This window comes from Rosa rugosa, chromosome 4 (genome assembly GCF_958449725.1).
Source record: "Rosa rugosa chromosome 4, drRosRugo1.1, whole genome shotgun sequence".
NCBI classification, from domain to species: domain Eukaryota; kingdom Viridiplantae; phylum Streptophyta; class Magnoliopsida; order Rosales; family Rosaceae; genus Rosa; species Rosa rugosa.
The window spans coordinates 21,521,893-21,538,647 of NC_084823.1; the positions used below are offsets into that span (position 1 = coordinate 21,521,893).

At 37.8% G+C, this 16,755-nt stretch overlaps 1 protein-coding gene across 1 annotated transcript; it reads left to right on the plus strand.

The window, feature by feature from the left end:
• The first annotated feature begins 15,920 nt into the window (after positions 1–15,920).
• Positions 15,921–16,683, plus strand: LOC133743432 (uncharacterized). Its single transcript, XM_062171373.1, has one exon. The coding sequence runs from the start codon at positions 16,041–16,043 to the stop codon at positions 16,482–16,484; it is 444 nt and encodes a 147-aa protein (XP_062027357.1). The 5' UTR covers positions 15,921–16,040; the 3' UTR covers positions 16,485–16,683.
• The last annotated feature ends 72 nt before the right edge of the window (positions 16,684–16,755 follow it).

The following is a 16,755-nucleotide window of genomic DNA, read 5'->3' on the forward strand; positions in this document are numbered from 1 at the left end:
CTTAAAACTCAAAAGCTTTCGGACTTCTCTGAACTGAAACCCAGTCCTCGATTGAGTCCTTGATTCAAAACTAACAACCCAATGCACGAGGATGAGCCGGTGGTGGTGGATCTGAATAGAGAGTCATCTGAGCTGGATCGCCTGCGACTTGATTGGACAGTGTGGTTCCGGCAATGAACCTAATGAGAGAGAAAGCCAGGGATCAAAATTCGAATCTTAAGTCTGATCAACAAAACTATCAATTGGAGATGACTGGAGTGTTTCTTGGTGAAGACAACGAAGAATTTGGGTGTTTGATGATCAATTTTGGCGAGAGCAAGAACAAGGATGACGAGAGAAAGGTAGAGAACATGAGAGTGCAGAGAGGAAAATGGGAGAGGTGAATACGAAGCATCTGGACTTCGTTTCTTCTAATCACACCTAAGTAAGAAATGATAATTATGCCCTTAATCTAATTAATATAATTACAATCATAACACTGATGAGAGAGTGCAGATTTTGTACTTTTATTTTTTCAGAATGAGAGAGTGGAGATTAAAACCAAAAGACAAGAGAAAAGAAAGTTTTAAAAGGAAAAAAACACACAAACATATAAATAATACATACATATTATAAAAATAAAAATAAAAATAAAATAAAGTAATAATAAAAAACGCCTAGTCCCCGCCTAGGCTCCCACCTAGGCCTTTGGGCGCTAGTCCCTGAACAACCGCCCGACTAGCGCCTAGCATTTTTTAGAACCTTGTTTCTCATGCAGGAATTACTATGACTTTTATTGATTTGATCTTAATGTGATCTCCTGAACTAATTTTCTATGCAGGGATTACCATGATTTTGGTTGTGTGTTTTTGATGTGATCTCCTGAACTAATTCATATGCAAGGATTACTTTTTACTTGGTTTAATTTATGAGTGCATTACATTTTTCGAGAAGGGGTTGTTTAGATTTCAATGATTGTGATAGGTCACTGAGGTGACAATTATTCGGTTGAGATAAATGGAGGATGATTTTGGATTATTGGGGTTTTAAATATTTTAAAATGTTACTTGAGTTTTGATTGTTTAGTTGAAATTTTGTGAAATTAGATGCATGAGTTGAGAGTCAGAGCATGTGGGTTTTAGTTTTGAGTTAACGTACGTAAGCATGATATTGTAGGATATGAACTTGATATTTTTGTTGTGATCATTGCATATCGATTTTGTTAGGTTGAGATGGTTTAAGCATGTGCTTCTTCTTTGTTGTTTTGAGTTTACTCACACGAGCTTTCATAAGCTTACTGGGTGTGTTGTTTCAACCCGGTGCACTATTTTAATGGTGTAGGGGTCTATCCTGCATGTTAGGTGAACGTAATGGAGCTGTGTCCCTTGCCGTTGCAGTAGTGAGTTTAGGAAAATATTTTTTGTACGCACTTGTTAGTCTTCTGCTGTGTAGTGAGTGTGGTGGGGTTGTTTACTTATTGAATTGTTATTTCGGTTTAATTTGTAGAACTTGGTGCAATGTAATATATGACTCTAAAGAATGAGTCTGTATTGACATTGTGGGTTCAGGGCATCTTTGTTTACTGGTTCTTTAAATGAAAATTTTTCAGGTATTTTGTATTGATGTCTGAACCATCAGGCCCAGAGTATTTGAGTTTGTTTATTTATTTATTAATTGTGCTTGAAAATCCGGGCGTGACAACTTCAGTTGACTGTAACTCTCGTTCACTCTTCTTCACTTGATTTCCAATCATCTTATACTCTATGGACCATGGAAACCGAAACCAAATCAACGACCCAAATCCGCCAAGCTCCATAGAAACCTCTGATCATGATCTCCTCCGCACTAAGCTCGAGTCTCTCCACCAGTCTCACCAGCGTCTCCTCTTGAAGTCGGCGGCGATGGAGGAAGATTTCAACCACCTCTAAAACCAGAGAGAAGATTTGGCAGCTTGCCAATCGAATAGGATGATCAAACGCCAGTCGTTGCGGACCAATTCTTTCTCATCATAATAACAAGATCAAGAAACGAGGGACAAAAAACCCTCTGTAAACTAAACGAAATAAGTTTGCAAAGCGGCATATATGAAAAATCTAAATAAAAACAAGAGAATGAGCAAATTTAATATACAACCTTATCTAAAATGCCCCCAACCATAAGGCATGAACTCTAAGTCTAGGCAACCTTAGTTCAGAATGAAACATTAGGCTTGAAAAAGTCATAATAATATATATTTTTTTCAATTAACTACTGGCTCTGACCACATTTCAATAATGATCTCAATTTTTCTATAAATAAAAAATTACAAGCGTATTAAAGCTCATCTCAAATGCTTCGGAACACTCCCTTATATGAGTAAGGTTAAGTTAAATACTTGAAAGAGGTTTAATTAGCAATTTTTTTTTTAAAAAAAAAGTTAATAAGAGGTGTAAGAGTATCTTTAGCAGACTCTATTTTGGCTCCTTAGCTCTTTTACAGAGCATGTTTAGTTTTTTTTATCAATTTTAACAACTGCACCAAACTCTTCAGTGACTCACTATTTTAATCTTCAACTATCTCGCTCATACATATACGGAGTGAGATGAGGCTCACTATAATTTTTGTAAATTATAAACATTCTTTTTAAGTTATTTTATGTAACTTATAGATGCATTTAAATTATTTTTTCTTCAAAAATAATATAAATATATAAAATAATATAAATTCAAAACTAGATAAAATAAAGATAATTGATGTAGATGTATTCTAGAAGTGGCTAGCCAAATGACTGTTTAGCTACTTTGGCTAAAATTTGACTACAAAATGGTTAGCCTTACTAAACATGCTCTAAAGAGCATGTGAGGTGAAGTGAACAAATATGGAGATGCAATTAATCCATGCATACTTTTGAATTTTGATAGTACACTAGGTAAATTATGGAGAGAGCAATCTAGTCACCTCGATCACCAACTTCGTCTAATCAAAGTTTTCTATTAAAATCACTTGTTTACTGACAATATATGAATAATAGCTTTGATAAACACCAGCTATCATTGTAGAAGAAGAGTGAGGAGCAATTATAAATTTTATCCAAATCTTGCCTTTGTTTGAAAGGTAGTTGTTATAAAGCCTTTGTCAAGAATCCTAATTAAGTGCATTTTGGAAAAATTAGGTTGGTAAAATTATTATATTGGTTTTTTGAAGAAATAAGTTGGAGGTCTAATAAATAAAGAGGTCCAAGTACTAATTTTAGAGGTATGAATGGAATCAAGAGGTATGAATAGAATCATCCTAATTTTTAAAAGACAGATGGTATTGACCTAGCCGTCCTCTCTACTGGGTTTCTTATAGAATTTTTCTTCGATAAAACCTCTCAAACTCTGCCTAGATCTCATGGCGGATGCCATTGCTAGTGTTACGGTAGCCTTCAAACTCTCTGATTCTGCTCGGATCTCTCTCAGCTAAGGGGGGATGGCGGCACTACAGGACAACCATTGGTACATGTTAGGCCGTTTGCTTGGGACGAAAGCTAGGTTTCCAGGTTCCAAGGGTACGATACCAACAATATGGCGCATCAAATTAAGGCTCTCTATTCACGACGTTGGAGATAGTTTTATGTTCCAGTTTGACAGTTGAAGCAGATCTAACCCAACTTTGCACGGAGGACCTTGGTTTTACCGGATATACTATTTTTTTGGTGGGTGAGTATGACAAGGTTGATCCGGTGGAAGCTATTCCACTGGGGATGATAGAGATCTAGGTGATTGTTAAAGGTCTGCCATGGTGACGCTGTCTTTGGTTGGGTCGTCCATTGGGCATGTGATCAGATTAGTTTATGATACCGGCCGGCACTCCATCGCAAAGAGGAGGAGCAACGTATCAAATTAGTTTTTGATACCCATCGAAGGATCTGAACCTGGATGCTTTTTGAATTCTCCCCTTCGATCGAACCCGAACTCACCCTGATCTATGAAAAGGTTAAAGGGTTCCACAGACACTGTGGTTTGCTCGAACATGATACCTCGGGCTACGATAGCTTTCTGGTGAAAGAGAAAGAGGAACTACAGGGTAGGTCGCTGATAGGGGCTTTGGCTGGGTTGTCTATGTTTGCAGGCACACCGGAGGGCTTTTAACCTGACCTTGCCGAGAGGGCTGCCTAAGGTTTCTGATGGGAGCACTGGTGGCACGAGGTTGGTTTTAGCTAAGAATAGTGCTACAGATGGTGGAGCTTTGGTTGGAGTGATGGGAGGCCATGTGTCACAAGGAGGCAAAGTGACAGAACCCGCCCCGAATTTCAGCATGAAATCTGAGGTGGCCCTACAGGACTCACCTTAAGGGAAACTCTACCAAAAATTTGGCATAACTTACCCTAAAAGTGCACTACCCAAACCTCAAACCTATAAACAAGATTTTATTCCAAAGATCACAACAGCCAAAATCAAATTTCAAATGCTTAACTTTACAACACAATTCAATAGTTTGGTGATAAGAGCAATCTAAGGATTAAACAGTTGAACCAACATATTACATAAGTAGGTTAAACGGTAACCTACAACAAAGATGGAAGTGGTGGATACCATGCCTCGACTCCTATGCATACCTGACCTTAACTAATTTGCAGACTGGGCACGAAAAACTGAAAAGCCCAGGAAAAAGCATTGAAAACTATTAGAGTGAGTGGACAAAAAAAAGAAATAATTTCAAATAAAATAAAATAAAATAAAATTTTAATGCTTCCCCAAATTTATTTTCATATAAAACCAAGCATGCAGTAAAGTCTCGTGAAAAAATACTCTTAACTAGCCCTCTAATACTGAAATCTCAAAAAATTATATAAATCAACTCAAAATCATTTCAAAAATATTGGAAATGTCAAAATCTCAGCATCTCGTTTAAAATACTCACATAATAAAATATATCAAAATCATTTCAGAGATCTCAAAATATACTAATATCTCAAACTCCATTTCAAAACATTTCTTAATAAAACAGGCAATGACTAGAGGGAACTACTGACTAGTCATCTTATGCCACCTGGAGGGTACTAACACCAGGTGATGCATCGGAGGGGACTGCCGACCGGAAGATGAGGAGGCGATGGCTAGAGGGTACTACCAACTAACCGTCTCATATCATCTGGAGGGTATTGCAGACCAGATGACGCATCGGAGGGTAATGCCGACCAGAATATATATTCTGGAGGGTATTGCCCCAACCAAAATATTGTCTGAAGGGTACCGTCGACTAGACTATTACCTGGAGTATACTACCAACCAGGTAATGCATGCATGCGCTAAAATCATCGTCTTTCATAATTTACCTCCTCTATTACGTAACTCTAACTCATAATATTTAAATCTCCATTTTTCGAAAAGGAAATTCTCAATAATCCGATACTCAAATTACTCAATAAAAATCATCATAAAAAAATCTCAATAATTCAACAACTTTCCGAAAGAAAATCTTAATAGCTCGAAATTCAATTAACTCGATAATTAATAAAAGTCTTCGGAAAGTAAAACTAAATCTCAACTTAATCAATTTCGTAAATCGTTAATAAATCATCAAAAGAATAAATCATGAAACCTCGATAAATTAATAATACTTAAATATCATCATAAAAATCAATACTATAATTAAATACTTGAAAATATATACTGCATAAATTTAATTGGTCCACTCACTGAACTACGGCTATGACGGTCGTTCGACGAATTTGTCATCGAGCTTGATCTACACGTCGTCCTTAAAAGTTTTGGACTCATGAAACTTCAACTCTTCGATTTCTACTCCTCCAATCAAATCGAGTTAAGCGGCGCACATCGGTGTGATCAGTGAACCAGTGGCTACAAAACCCAGGTGGTGGAGTTGTCGGAGGTGGCTGAAAAAAGGGGATTGCTCCAGTTCGCTCAGTGCGGTACCGAGAAGAGTTTTTTCTTCAAATCGCCTCTTTCGATGGCGATCGGAGAAATTCAAGGTTGAAATTATGGCCATGTGATGCGACGCTCCAGATGGGACTGGTCCGGCGGTCAAAGGTGGCCGGAAGGCGGAGAACTCCCCAGGTCTAGTTTTCGGGTCAGGTCTTGAACCAAGTCATGCTAGAGAGAAATCTACGGTTCTTCGGCCAAAAATAGAAACTTTCCTTTTTTATCTTGTTATTTATAGTAAGTTCCTAAAATATTAACTTTTAGTTTTCATATCGTAACTTTCTCATGCGAACTTCAATTTTTGCGTGTCACGTGTCTACAAACTCGGTTTAACATCCCTTACGACTTTTGTGAAGGAAGTTTTCTCATAAAGTGAACGGATTAAAAAGTCATCTCTTGGGAGCCCCTAAAAGTATCGAAATGAAGTTAAAAGTGAAGATAGTTGTCGTTTACCGTCCAAATGACTAATAAACGGGTAAATTTAGGTATAAGGCGTGACATGAAGAGGCTTCTGGATCTTTGAAAGTGGGAAGTTTATATGCTCTGAGCATATCTTTGCCGTATCAAGGTGATCGATTTCTTTAAGAACTGGGCATTCCCTGTCCCTCCTAACCCCGTGGACAACTTGATGATGCCGCTATAGGTATTGTCGGTAGCGAGGAAGGCTGAGAAAAAAGATGCTATGGTGCTGGAGGTTTCCAATACTACTATGGCTAGAACAAAACGTAAGGCTACCTTTGATCTTGACCACTTTGGTGAGAGGTATCTTGTTGTCCCTGCACCTAAGTTGCAAGTGGATGAAAATGTAACTTTGTTGCTGCAGCATAAGAATGGTAAGATAACTGTGTTGTCAAAGAAGAAGAAATTAGGGCATCTGAAATGAAGTAAGAATAAGCTGAAATCTACTCATGTCCTTGATAAGGATCTACAAGTGAAAAAACCAAAAAAATGGAAGAGCCATGTTGAATTGGCTGGTGAGATTGTCTCTTCTATTGCAACCAAAGACAATGAGGCTAAAGACTTAGAGGTTTCGGTGACTGAAGAAGGAGTGGAAGTTGATTCATCACCTTATACTCCAAAAATTGTTTAATTTTGTTTAGATCGCAAAAACCAAGTGCTCGGAGGATCATTTTACTTTATTAGCTTCAGAGTTTCTAGGTTTTTTTTTTTTTGGAATAATGGTGCGTGGACTTTTTAAAAGGTGAGGTACTGGGGGTATTCGATCTGGGTTCTTATTCTTGTTTTAGAATAGGCTTTAGGGTACTCCGAGGAATGATTCTTTTTGTCAATCCCATAGAGGTGTTTCGTTTTTGTTCTACTTGCTGAACTTAATGATGTGCTGACATGTTTTGATAAAAAAAAAAAAAAATTCATCCTAATAAATAGTTACGGGAAGAAACACACAAATATTAAAATAAGATCAACCCAAATAAAATTCTAGACAAAAGAGTGAAATCGTAAAGTCAATATTATGACACCGCACATGAGAAACAATGTACCAAGCATTGTAAAAGTGTATAACGAGTTACCATCAGTTGATGGTGTCCGTCCATCAAGCTTGAAATATTTTAAATAATTCATCATCATAACTCAAACATTCTTCAAGATCCACGAATCGAATCATACTTATGTTACACCTTAAGACAGTGTTTAGGTGAGTAATATATAGGAGTGATATGATAATTTGGTTAAGAATTCAGTTGGATCAAAGCTTACACCCCCCTTCTCTCACCTATTTGATACACTCAAAGCAAGCACACAATTTAAACCCTGAAAAGATAGAAATGTTAGTTAGTATAGAGCAAGCAGGGCTCGTTCAAAACCGGGGATTGAGGGTACTCACATAAAATCACAAAAATAACAAAGACGTACAAGTATAGGGAACAAAATTCACAATGTATTTATAGACAAGTATCTCGAAATTTATAACAATTAGAATCCTAGTCAAACACAGAATGCAAATTAGACACAGATTATGAATCCTAAACCAAAGAAGATAAGGAATACAAATCACAATCAAACATGGAATCCTATTCACATAAGGAATACTAATTATATACAAAGTAGGAAACCAAATCCAAATAGAAAATAAATTATAAACTAACACGAATTAGAAATCCAAATCAAACACAAAAACAAACACAAATCCTAAACAAACACTAACTACACAAAACCTAACACAATACTAACATGAATACATGTACAAAACGTCGCAAACAAATCCTAAAACACTAAATTACGATTTTAATTAAGGGTTCTTGACCCAAAGCACCAAAATCAACAAAAAATGTCTCACTTACCCCAACAACAAATTTTATTCTCACTAACCCAAAATGAAGCAAAATGACAATTTTAGCCTTAATCTAATTAATAAATTACACTTGATGCCACTCTCCTCTCTCCCCAGCACAACCCTCTCTCCCCGATCTCTATCAGTCTCTCTCTCTCTCTCCCCTCTTCAAAATCCGATTCCGGTCTCTCCCCTCCAAAATCCGATTCCGATTCCACCTCCTCGAACAACGCCTCCTCTCTAATTTGAATCAGATCTGGTGAGTCGAGGAGTACCGCTGGAATTTTGATCCTCCGATCTCCGGTGAGTCGAGGAGCTGCATTAGACAGCTTCAAAGCCTTCCCCGCCGGCGGCGACCGCGACTTGACGCAGTTGACTCCGCAGCCGCACGGCTCTTCTGTTCGTCGCCGATCTGGGATCCGAGCCTTGCGTCCGGGTTTTGGCGGAGGCTGGAGCCAACCTCGATCACAGGGACGAGCCTTTTTCGCCTCAATTCCATGGCAGCCCACCGCAGAACAATAATCTCCGGCGAGATTTGGGTCCGATTTTAGGAAATTTCGAAGCGGGGATCCCCGGTCTCTTCATGCCCGGCCAGCTGGACCGTGGGCTAGTGGTTGGCTCCGAGAAGTTGTGCTCGGCTCCGAGAATCTGTTCGGAAGGAGAAGATGGAGAAAGAGAAGCTGCAGCTGCCCAAATCATTTTTTTTACAGGTGAGAGACGTCGGCGGCGAGCTCCGGTGGTTTTTGTCCGGCTCTTAACTTGGGTGCCCAGAGTATTTTCTGGGTGCACAAATCAGTTTTTTTTTTTTTTTTTAAAGTAATGGGACATAAGGAATGAAAAAAAAAAAAGAATGTCTATTGGGGAGCAATAGGCGTCTATTGGAGGGCGATAGGCGTCTATTGGAGGGCAATAGGCGTCTATTGGAGGGCAATAGACGTTTTTAAATTAATATAATCTCTTCATTTTTTTCTTTGAACAATGTTTTATTTGTCTAAATTTAGGGAGATTAGTTCATATTCTGGCAACCGAAAGTTTTATTGGGGATAATAGACATCTATTGGAGGGCAATAGACGTCTACTGGGGGGCAATACACGGCTGATAGACGTATATTGCCCCAATAGACGTCTATTGGGGGGCAATAGACGTTTTGAATTGATGTAATCTCCTCTTTTTTTTTCTTTAATCAAAGTTATATTTGTGTAATTTTAGAAATATTAGTTCTCATTTCGGTAATCGAAACGTCTATTGGGGGGCAATAGACGTCTATTGGGGGGCAATAGACTTCTATTGGGAGGCAATAGACGTTTTAAAATTGATATAATTTCTTCATTTTTTTCTTTAATCAAAATTTTATCTGTCTAATTTTAGGAAGATTAGTTCCTGTTCCGGCTACCGAAAGTTCTATTGGGGGGCAACAGACGTCTATTGGGGGGCAATACATGGCTGATATTCGTCTATTGGGGGGCAATACATGGCTGATAGTCTTCTATTTGGGGCATTAGACGTCTATTAGGGGGCAATAGATGTCTATTGGGTGCAAAAAAAACTTTCCGGTGAGATTTTCAGCAAATTCCGGTGGGCGGTAGCCGGTGACGGGACTCCGGCGGCAGGTGACCGGATTCCGGCGAAGTCTCCTATGGTTTCTCTCTCTCTAAGTAACAAAGGGGTAAGGGTAAAATGGTATTAAAAAAAATTAAAAAACAAAAAAAAAATCTTAATGGGGTATTAGGGAAGACCTCCTTAGAGTGTTTTGGGTAAGAGAGAATTAAAAAAACTTAATGGGGTAAGTGGGAAAAAAATATCTAAAAATGAGGTCAATAGACAAAAACCCTTTAATTAACAAAGATCATATTATATGTTTTATTATTTACGATTTCTACAAAACCTAAAACCCAAAATGCAAACATATATACAAAAACACGAAAACAAAGATCAAACAAAGGGGGTTTTGGGATTTTTAACGAAAAATTTCAGAAACTTAAAAACCTAAAAAATTATTTTGATTTAAAAGATGAATGAATGAAAATTTTGAAAACAATTTATCCACCACAATTCAAGATCAATTCGTTACATGCATCCTTAATCCTTTAATAGTTGCCATGAAAAGTTATCAACCAAGAAAAAAAGTTAAAAGCAAACAGCAAAGCACCAAAACAATATATTTCGAAACATGCATCACACAATCAAAGCAATCATGGAAAAATCAGATTTTGAATCATTAAGTTCATGTGAAAGTTTGGTTAATAATTATGCCAATCCAAGTACACAAAGCATGTCTTTTCAATAACACAAACAATCTGATTTTGACCTTTGTCCAAAGCCTTCACTACTATTTCAAATTAGGGTTACAAAGCATAAACCTAATTACTAGCTCCAATTACATGCAATTATCCTATGTTAATTTCGAACCAAAGAACAAAAACATGCAAAAGTTTTCTTTAAAACAAATCAGATTATCTTTCCATGAAAACGCAACAAGCAAAGATCAAGAACACATCACACGAATATCACATAGAAAAAGGGCTTCAAAATTGTTCCCAAAAATCAGATTGTGAACTCTTAGTTTCGATTTACACAAAGAAAATCAAAAGCAGAATTTCTATTACAAAGAAGACTAAACCGTGTAGAATAGATGAAGATGGTGATATGAACAACCCTTGATTACGTTCCAAAGATCCAAAGCAGCTCCAAGGTGGCGGCACAAGGTGGTGATCACGGCAATGGAAGGTGGTGGTTACGGCTTTGCTTTTTTGTAGATATGAAAACCTGAAACTAAAGAGATCAACACAAGTGAGAATACGAAATTATGGAGAGAAAAGGTGAGTCTTGACGTCAAGAATAGCTTGTATTTATAGTGAGATGTCAAGCCTTGTATCTCAATTCGTATCTACTTGAATTCTCTAGTTTGTATTGATCCATGCTTTCCTTTGAATTTTTTGGGATTAAATACTTGTTACTCCCTGTACTTTGCTCCGTAAAACAGTTCAGTCCCTGGCCTTTTAAATTAAACAATTTAGTCATTATTCTCTTTAATTCTCACACAATAGGTCCAAAGTGACTATTTTACCCCTCACTTTCTCTTTTTTTTTTTTTACTCTTTTTTTTCTCTTTTTTCTCTCCAAATTAAACAGACCTCTCTCTCTCTTCCTCCCCCTCCCCCCCCCCAAAGTTCGTCTCCAACCTCGAGTTTATCCACACCACAGACGGTGACCTATTTTCTGGTCAACGTAGATCGTTGATCGGACCTAGCCACAACATCAGCTTCCACCTCCTCAACGACGTCGTCTTCATCTTCGGCTCCTCCTTCTTATGTGACTTCACCCCACCGACGAGAGGCACTAGCCCAAGCTCTGCTTTGGGAAAGCCTGTTGGGGAGAAGAAAAAAGGTTTTTTGATTGTTTCGAATACCAACCATGGCGAAGGAAGCGTCGGCATCAGTGAGCAAAACCCTAGCCCAGCCAAATGCAGCGGCAGCAAAGTCCAACGAGGCCACTATTGAAAAGCAGGCAGAGATTGAAATTCTAACTGAGCTTTGTGGCGATCTGATAAAAAAGCTTGAATCGATCAGAGACCCTTTTTTCTTCTCCCTAGCAGGCTTCTCGTACAAATGGATCTTCTAGAAATTATGGAGACCAGAGAACAAGAATCGATCTCAGAGAGAGAGAGAGAGGCAGAAAAATAAATAAATAAAAGAGAGAAAAATTAAAAAAAGAGAGGAAATTTATATAAAAAAAAAGGGCTTAGGGGTAAAATAGTCATTTTGGATCTATTGTGTTAGAATTAGAGAGAATAAGGACTACTATGTTTAATTTTAAAATTTTGGATTGAACTGTTTTATGGGGCAAAGTACAGGGAGTAACAAGTATTTAATCCAATTTTTTGATTAGTTGACGCATCATTGGACCAATAAAATAATTCCACATCATCAAAGATGCATCATAAGTCTAAACCGTATTCCATCTTGACTCCTTAAAGGTAGGACGGCAAAAGAATTCCCTAGAAGACTCTAGAATTCACGACAAAAGCAATCAACATTCAATCCAGACTCCTTATTGTACAAGTATTCCAATTTCTGAATTTACTTTGTATTTCGCGGCACCATCCCTTGCACATGATGTCTAGACATTTTTTAGAAGCTTCATGATCCTTCCTTGACGTCTCCTAGCTTCCACAGGACTCCACATGTCAACAAGTTTCCTAGTCCAATAAGGACTTCTTGGCCGAAATCTTCTAGGAGCTAGCTTCCAGAACTTTCTCGAGCATTCCTTGTTCAACAGGAACTCCTTGTGACACTAGGATTCCTTATCCGACTCGAATTGGGACTTCTGATTCAACTAGAATTCCAAATTTCCGCGACTTAAGAGTTTGAGTCCAAGTCAGCTTCTGATTTCTACTTCAACTAAAGATTCCTTTTTCTAGTAGGATTGGGAGAATTTCCATTTCTTCATTTCTCTTCATTTCTGCACCACTCGTGCCTTACCTTAATCATTTCTGGACTTTGAGACTCCATTTAGCTACTAAAGTATCTTCATGAACACAGTGTACCTACAAAACACTGACTAAGTTAATATGATCAAGTTAAAGGAAATATCTTAGCAAAATATAGGGATTTACACATCATAAATGTTGCATTTTATGCTCCTATCACTATTCTTCAACAGAAAAAGTTGAACCAGACTTCAGTTTTAACGAAGACTAATGACGAAGACACAAATATCTCTGAGAAAACTTACTTCACAAAGAAATTAATGAAGAGTACCGAAGTGATAGACGTAACACAAAGTTGAGGTATGTCGAAACATGCACACACTTCTCTTTTAATGAGGAAGCATAATTTGTTATTTTTATTGATTAAAATGAAAATACCTTCGAGTAAACAATGTGTGACACAATTACTTAACAACGAGCATAGTGATAGAGATATGAATTAATGGACTGAAGTGTAGTTGTGTCTATTGTTTAGATACGTTTCTAACAAAATAATGTCTGAGGCTACAAGAAAAAAAAAAAAAAAACAAATTTCCAACGGGCAAAAGAAAAATGTAAATAGAAAAATCATTGTGTAAATTGTTGCATATAGAATAAAATCCACGTATGCTACTTGAAATATCACCCAATACACATTTTGGTACCTATATAATTTTAGGGAGTCTAGTGGTACCTGTATTATCCCTTCGTTAGCCTCTTTAGTACTTTCATCTATTATTTTATTAAAAATGCTTATGTTGCAACCATGTGGCACTCATGTGGAAAATTATTTTATGAAAAAGAAAACTTGCAAGAAACCCTAGGGTTGAGCAAAGTGCAGCGGCCGAGGCTCCTCTGGTTGCAAGCTGATCTAGCGGCGACAGGGCTTCTTGTCGCTGGTCGAGACAACTTCGAGCGTGGTTGTATTGGCCAGTCGGTTTGATTCCCGATCGCAAGAGGTGGTGCTTTGACGCTAGTCTTTCGATGGTGGAGGAAGACAGTGGATCGGTGAGGTCAACGGGATTGTGGTGCGAGGTTGGATTCTGGTATTGAGTGCAGGGGATCAAATTATTTTCTCTTGATTCCGACTGGGCTCTACTCTCAGAGTTCCGTAGTTGGGAGGCAGCGGGCTCAACATTTAAAAAATGATGTAGTGCTGGAGACGCCCGCCGGACTTGACTGCGGCGATGATGGACTGACAGGAGTAGATTGGGCTGCTGCTCACCTTGTTCAAGTTTGGGCTTGGGCCTTTGGGCTGTTTGGCTCAATGTTGTGGGCCAGTATGGAGGGTGTATTGCCACCCTCATTTATCACTTAGTAATGTAGGTGGGTTTGGCCTAAGAGGTGGACCTTCTTGGGCATTTTGGATCACTAGATGGTCCAGGACCAATCGTTTTCAGATCAAGACTGCTACGAGAGTTGGTAGTTATCTGGAATAAGATTGGTGTTTGTTTCAAGCAGCTTATGAATAAGGAGGTGCTCCTACTTGTTTGCTGGGAAGTGGCTTTCTATTGGTACCGCAATTGCGTATCTGGCCAATGGGGATGCTAGTCAATGATTTTTCCCTAGAAGACACGGAGTTTCTTTGTTTATAAGTTTGCTATTTAGCGAGCTTATCATCGACTATAATGAGTCTGTTTGCTTAGAATAGGATTTTCAGTTTTCGTACCAGCTATCTTGTTGTAAGTACAGTTAGACTCTAGCCATTGGCAGTTTGCCGACTATTGATCTAATGATATCAATTTCTTCTTCAAAAAAAAAATGTGGCACTCATGTGAAAAAAAAATTTGACAATGGTAAAATAGTCTTTTCATTCATATTAGATTTATAGTATTTAATAAATTTTACATTTATAATCTAAAAATATTTTGACAAAAAAAAAAACACATAATTTCGTTCTTTTATGTTCTCAGTGCAATTCATTATAGTACATCTTTTTTTTTTTGTTCTTTTTCATATATATTTTGGCCATTTTAAGGGATCGCTCAGTAGACCCACTTTTTGATCACATATTCACATCTTAACCGTTCTTTTTAGGTATATATGAGTAGATCATCTCTGCAAATTTTTAGTCAAATTGATAATCATTAAGGCATTCATAACTGTGATTTACAATTATGAACACGAACTGTTCAGGTTAGACAGATTCGGTTCGTCCATTGATTTAATCTAGTTCGATACCTTAACGATCATCAATTTGCTGAAAATTTGCATAAATGATCTATACATTAAGACCTAAAAACTGAACGGTCGAGATGCCGAAGTACGATAGAAAATTATGTCTCACAAGGGATCCCTTAAATGGCTGAAAAAAGGGATCCCTTAGTAGAAGGGCTTTATATATAAATTTAGGTCAATTAATGGAATAGTTTTCTTTCTTGGAACAATTAATGAGATTAATCAATGGAGGCAGATGTAACTCTAGATATTTACCAAACTTCATTTCTAGCTTTTTCTTTTAACAACTTAGTTTAATTTATTTTAATTTAGTTTAATAAAAAAAATTGAAATAGAATAAAAGATAGTCACAAGTACTACATAGTCTCGAACGCCCGATAGATATAGTCGTTTTATTCATGAAACACTGGACAAAGAAGAGTCGACCATTGCCCAATTCTCTTTAAACGATTTCAGAGGAGATGGTGGTAGAGACTGGAGATGAGAGCTCTGTGATATCCTGCACTCTAGTAGTTTACAATTTTATCTCTACTTTACTAAAATAAGGGAAATTTTTAAGAACAGTACATGAACTTAATGCCACTCCGAATTTTGGTGCCCAACTTTTATATAACCCAAAATAAGTACATGAACTTTTAATCCCGACCCAGTTTTCATACATGCCGTCACTAACACCGTTAACATCTATGCCACGTGGCATATTAATAAGGCATAGGTGTTAACGGTGTTAGTGACGGCATGTATGAAAACTGGGTCGGGATTAAAAGTTCATGTACTTATTTTGGGTTATATAAACGTTGGGCACCAAAATTCGGAGTGGCCTTAAGTTCATGTACTGTTCTTAAAATTCTCTCCTAAAATAATAGACGAAAATACTAAAAAGATTAACAGAGATTTTACGTAATCCCTAAAAATGTGAAGATACCAAAAAAAATGTATTTCGTGATGGTTGAGCTACTATGCCAAGATTTTGCCCTTCCATATATTCCGTCCACCACTAGCCATTTGGCCATATATGCTTTACCTCACGTGACCTTATGGCAAAATTCTACATCCATTTGGTGAAGACATAAAAGTTCCTATTCCTATCTACTATATAATTCTACATATGAATGATTCTCACCCCACCCATCACTAACAAACCCACTTTCTCTTCTGAGTCTTCCCTACACAGAACAAGGCACTATTCTATCTCTAACCTACCAAGCTAGATCTGCCAATGGAAGATCTGATCGCCCAGTTCAGCTTCCTCTCCAACCATGCCCTGCAGGACAAAAGCTTCGACCCCTCTACCATCGAAGACCTGATGAAGCTGTTCGAGATCGAAGCCTACAAGTCATGGGCTGCAGTGGAACTGGAGCAGCAACAAGAGGTGGAAGAAGCCGAGGCTTCCATGCAAGAAGCTGAGGACTACATGGACTCGGTGATGGAGAGCGCCATGGATGAGTTCAGACGCTTCGAAGAGGAAATGGAGAGGATGTCGAAATATGAACTCGACGGCCTTGTCAAGACTGCTGAGACTGCAAGGAAGATGGGCAAGTTCATGGAGAATGCAGCCACTCTTGCTTCCAAGAAGTATATTGAAGCTGCACTTAACTCTGCCACTGCTTCAATGAAATCTGCTTGGAAGGGAATTTCTACTAACAAGGTTCACCCTTCTTAGTTTACAAGAAATTTCTAAGGCCATCATGCTGTGCTATGCTGGTTACTTTTATCAATTACAATTGTATTGCTACCTATATTTGCCTAATTTGCATATTTTAAGAACTGGGTTTTGGCATCAGTGTGGATCCAGAAGAATTGGCATGCTGAAAGTTCAGGCTTAAAAAAAATATTAATAAGATACCCTTGATTAAAGATCATTATCTTCTTCTACATATATATAATACGTTTGGGAATGAAATCTGTGTCTGTTTTAATTAATTGACGGGGTA

Coding starts and splice junctions, on each gene's coding strand:
- LOC133743432 (XM_062171373.1), top strand. CDS start 16,041: ATGGAAGATCTGATCGCCCAGTTCAGCTTCCTCTCCAACCATGCCCTG.